Raw genomic sequence first — 5,105 nt, forward strand, 5'->3', positions numbered from 1 at the left:
GAGCATGAGGATTGTCCATGACACATAGTATTGTTATGTCTTGATTATGTCTTGAGTCTTTGGAATTGTAATAATGTATCAGGATATTGTCCGGATTACGAGATGTAATGTCGTGATTTAAATACACACTTTATTTATATATTGAGGTATTTCAGTAGATGTCTTATTGCAATTTACATACAGGCGTTATTTTATGAAATTGATTAAGTAATCGATATGGTAATTGATAATGACGTCATAATTGAAAGAAAAAGAATATTTCGCATTTTTAATTAAGCACCGCTTAATACGATGTAATGATAACTCTACCGAATATATACAGGGTGTTACAAGTGGCATGGAAATTACATGCAATGTGATCTTACCATGCCTATTTCCAACTGGTCCTACTTTAATCTTTATGAGATCAATCCTAAATTTTCTGCATACACAAAGCAGAAACACAAGCACAAAATATAATACCTTCAGAGGGAAAATAACATTGAATTCTTTATTCTGCATAAAACAAACATAAGAATATTTCATTTATTTATTTACATAGAACACCAACATAAAGAACTCCCACTAAATCGTAGTGTCATCGAACAAAACAACACCCATATGAGCAGTATGCTCGTGAAAGACCTTAGGCACTAAGCCTTTAGTAAGCGGATCCGCAAGCATGGAGTTCTTCCCTATGTGTTCTATGGAAATCTGACCACTCTGAACTCTTTCTTTAACAACCAGAAACTTTATATCGATGTGCTTCGATTTTGAAGAACTTTTGTTGTTGTTGGAGTACAACACTGCTGACCTGTTGTCACAATAAATCTTCAGTGGCCTTTCAACACCACTCACTATATGCAGCCCCGTGACAAAGTTTCGCAGCCATACCCCATGGTTGGATGCCTCAAAACAAGCTACAAATTCAGCGGCCATAGTAGAGGAAGCTACGAGTGTCTGTTTAACACTCTTCCAAGAAATAGCTCCTCCAGCCAACATGTAGACATAACCTGACATGGATCTTTTACTATCTTGGCATCCAGCAAAATCAGAGTCAGTATATTCGACGATCTCTAATTCATCTTACCTCCGATATGTAAGCATATAATCTTTTGTTCTCTTTAAATACCGAATAACCCTCTTGGCTGCTTTCCAATGATCCATTCCTGGATTGCTCAAGTATCTTCCTAACACTCCCACTATAAATGTTATATCAGGGCGAGTACAAACCTGGGCATACATAAGGCTTCCTACTGCCGAAGCATAAGGTACCTTTGTCATTTCTGTCATCTCAAGCTTACTTTTAGGGAATTGGGCAAGACTAAACTTGTCTCCCCTAGATATGGGTGTATCTCCTGACGTACAATTCTTCATGCCAAATCTATCCAAAATCTTTTCAATGTAGGCCTTTTGTGATAACCGTAGGATACCTTGAGCGCGATCTCGAAGTATCTGTATTCCTAAGACAAAAGATGCATCACCAAGGTCCTTCATCTCAAAAATTTTAGTGAGAAGTTTCTTGGTTTCCTACAATAAGCCTACATCGCTACTGGCAAGTAAGATATCATCAACATATAGTATCAGGAATATGAATTTACTCCCACTGAACTTGTGATACACATAATCTTCCACTAAGTTGACCCCAAAGCCATAAGAGATAATAACCTGATGGAATTTGTGGTACCATTGACGAGAAGCTTGCTTAAGGCCATAGATGGACTTTTTCAATTTGCAAACCATAGACTTTGAATCTCCCAATACAAAGTTTTCTGGTTGCACTATATAAATTGTCTCATCAATGTTACCATTGAGAAACACTGTCTTTACGCCCATCTGATGTAGCTCCAAATCCAAATGAGCCACAAGCGCCATTATTGTCCTAAAAGAGTCCTTCGTAGAAACCGGAGAGAAAGTCTCTTTATAGTCTATGCCTTCTTTCTGAGTGAAACCTCTAGCAACTAGACGTGCCTTATATCTTTCGATGTTGCCATTTGAATCCCTTTTGGTTTTAAATATCTATTTACAACCAATGGGTTTCGCACCTTTAGGCAACTCAATAAGATCCCAAATGTCGTTGTCTTTCATAGATTGCATCTCATCTTTCATGGCATCAATCCATTTATGAGCATTAGAGCTTTCTAAGACTTGTTGGAAGTTGATTGGATCATCTTCCTTCAAGCTTAAAATATTTTCATGCTCTTGAAGAAACACAATATAATCATCCGGAATTGCATTTCTTCTTTCTCTAGTGGATCTCCTTAATGGCACTTCTTGAGTTTGTTGAGTTTGTTCTATAGGTGGCATAGGGGGTGGTTCATTATTGTCTTGACCCAAAGCAATGTCAGGGACCAAAGCCTGTTCCATAACAATGTCATGAACAGGGACCTGATCATTAATTGCTTGTTCCGTAATTGCATCTTGAATGATGACAATATTAGGAAGAGAAATATAATTATCTTCCTCATCAAAGACAACATTCCTTATTTTATCTTCCCCCCCAAACTCAACATCCTCAAGGAATCTGGCATTTCCCGTATCAAAAAAGGATCTTGTAGTGGGATTATAAAACTTAAAGCCCTGAGAGCGTTCAACATATCCAACAAAATAACAACTGATTGTTCTTGAGTCCAACTTTCTTTCATTTGACCTATAAGGCCTTACTTCTGTTGGACAACCCCAAATGTGTAAATGCCTTATGCTAGGTTTCTTTCCATTCCATAGCTCATAAGGGGTTTTTGTCACTGCTTTGCTGGGAACCCTATTAAGGATATAAACTACAGTCTTTAGTGCTTCTCCCCAAAGTGATTCTGGCAATGAAGAATGACTAAGCATACTCCTCACTATCTCTTTAAGAGTCCGATTTCGCCTTTCTACAACACCATTCATGCTAGGTTTACCTAGCATTGTGTATTGCGGGACGATTCCACACTCCTTTAGGAAGATCGCAAAGGGCCCTAGACGTTGTTCACCTGATCCATCAGATCTACCATAGTATTCACCACCACGATCAGATCTAATGGCCTTAATTTTCTTGCCTAACTGAAGTTCAACTTCAGCTTTAAATTCTTTGAACACATCCAATGATTGTGACTTCTCTCTAATCAAATATAGGTATCCAAATCTTGAATAGTCGTCTATGAATGTGATAAAGTATTGTTGACCATTCCAAGAGGCTATAGGAAATGGTTCACAAATATCCGTATGAATCAATTCTAAGACGTCTGAAGCTCTGTTGGAACCTATTTTCCTTATGTTTGTCTGTTTCCCATTTATGCATTCAATGCACACCTCAAAATCATCCAGATCAAGGGGTTCAAGAATTTCATCAGTCATAAGCCTCTGAATTCTCTGTTTAGAGATATGACCTAAACGCTTATGCTACAGAATGGCAGAATTCTCTTTTAACTTTCGCTTTGTACCATTTGCACTCGAGTGCAATATTTCATTATCAGTAGAAACAGTATCAAACATGTAAAGATTATCAATCAAAGAACTAGTACCAACAATATTTGAATTAAGCAAAAGACAAAATTTAACATTTCCAAATGAAATTTAACATTTGTCCAAACTAGAAATAGAAATTAAATTCCGTCTAAATGACGGTGCAACAAATGTCTCAATCAAATACAAATAAACACCAGTTTTTAACAATAATTTAAAATTCCCAATAGTTTGAAATGCAACCTTCTTGCCATCGCCCACAAAGATGTATCTCTCAACATCACTTGGCGGTCGACTCCACAGGCAACCCTGCATAGACATACTAATGTGAGTAGTAGCACTTGAATCTACCTACCAAGTATCAATAGGTATAGTAGCTAAATTAATTTCAGAACAAACTAAAGTGAGAGTCATACCCTTCTTTTCTCGCCATGCCTTGTATTTCGAACACTCTTTCTTCATGTGTCCAGATTTCTTACAAAAGAAGCAAGTGAATTCCTGGTCCTGCTTCTTTTGCTTCTTTGGCAAAGCATCCGCATTTTCCTTAGCTCTTTTTCTTTTCTTGTCTTGAGAGGTTGATGCCAAGTGAGCACTATCAGTCTTCTCTCGCTGTAACCTCTCTTCTTCTTGCACGCAGTGAGAAATGAGCTCATTAAGAGTCCATTTTTCCTTTTGAGTGTTATAACTTACCACAAATTGACCGTATTATGCAGGAAGAGAGATAATACCTAAGTACATGAGCAACTCAGAGGGCAGCTCTAACTTTAATGCCTTTAGTTTTCCAGCAAGATTAGACATTTCCATAATGTACTCCCTTATGTTTCCCTTTCCTTTATACCTCATGTTTATGAGTTTGGACAAGGTTTGACCAATTTCAGCCTTTTCATTTCGAGCAAAGTATTGCTCGAGTTCCTTCAGAAACAACTTGGCATCAGTAGTCTCAATAATCGAGCCCCTAAATGCCTCCGGAACGGAACGTTTCATGATCATCAGACACATGCGATTTGAGCGTTCCCACTTCTCAATTTTATCCGTGTTTGGATTTTTCTGAGTAGAAGTGGATTTCTCAGTCCTTAGCGCATTGTCGAGATCCATGCAGCCGAGAACAATTTCCACATTCTCTTTCCACAGCTTGAAATTTGCCCCATTAAGCATTGGAAGCATATTCATTTGAGCAACATAATTGGCAGCGGTAGCAGAAACTATAAAGAGAACAAAATAAGATAACATACTAATAACATGTCATATCATATATATTCAAACACATCATAAATAAATTACATACATGATATAGACAAATAATCCGAAGTAAAATGAGTTTATTATAAGATACCTAGCATAACATTAATATTTAGTCTGTGGACAAAAATATCAACTTGTAAGTGGTACTCTTAATGTAGTAATCAAACATTGACAATAAGTCCTGTCAAATCATAGCCTTCTTGTGGACCGACTGTTTGTTACTTGGTCAAATAATAACCTTTCTGTGGGCCGATCACTATCCGGATAAGCAATAAACACACACATGATCACACAACATATGCTATTTGGCCAAACAATAACCTTCTTGTGGGCCGATTATTATTTGCATAAATAAAATATATTTATATGACCAACCTATTTGAAATCAAATTAACCTTTATAAATTTGGCCACTGTGACGGCTAATAAATCTATTATAGT

The 5,105-nt window shown here is 37.1% G+C and overlaps 1 protein-coding gene across 1 annotated transcript; it reads right to left on the reverse strand.

Annotated features, from left to right (window-relative positions):
* Positions 1 to 3,360: 3,360 nt before the first annotated feature.
* LOC133300087 (uncharacterized) lies at positions 3,361 to 4,625 on the reverse strand (the record flags this gene model as incomplete). The annotated part of the gene is made up of 3 exons (XM_061499584.1): positions 3,361 to 3,475; positions 3,667 to 3,732; positions 4,262 to 4,625. Coding segments are annotated over 3 exons (545 nt in total), but the record flags the coding sequence as incomplete, so codon positions are not given.
* Between the last annotated feature and the right edge of the window lie 480 nt (positions 4,626 to 5,105).

This window comes from Gastrolobium bilobum, unplaced genomic scaffold (assembly GCF_033153095.1).
Source record: "Gastrolobium bilobum isolate Gb01-03AN ecotype WA unplaced genomic scaffold, APGP_CSIRO_Gbil_v1 utg4158, whole genome shotgun sequence".
NCBI lineage: Eukaryota > Viridiplantae > Streptophyta > Magnoliopsida > Fabales > Fabaceae > Gastrolobium > Gastrolobium bilobum.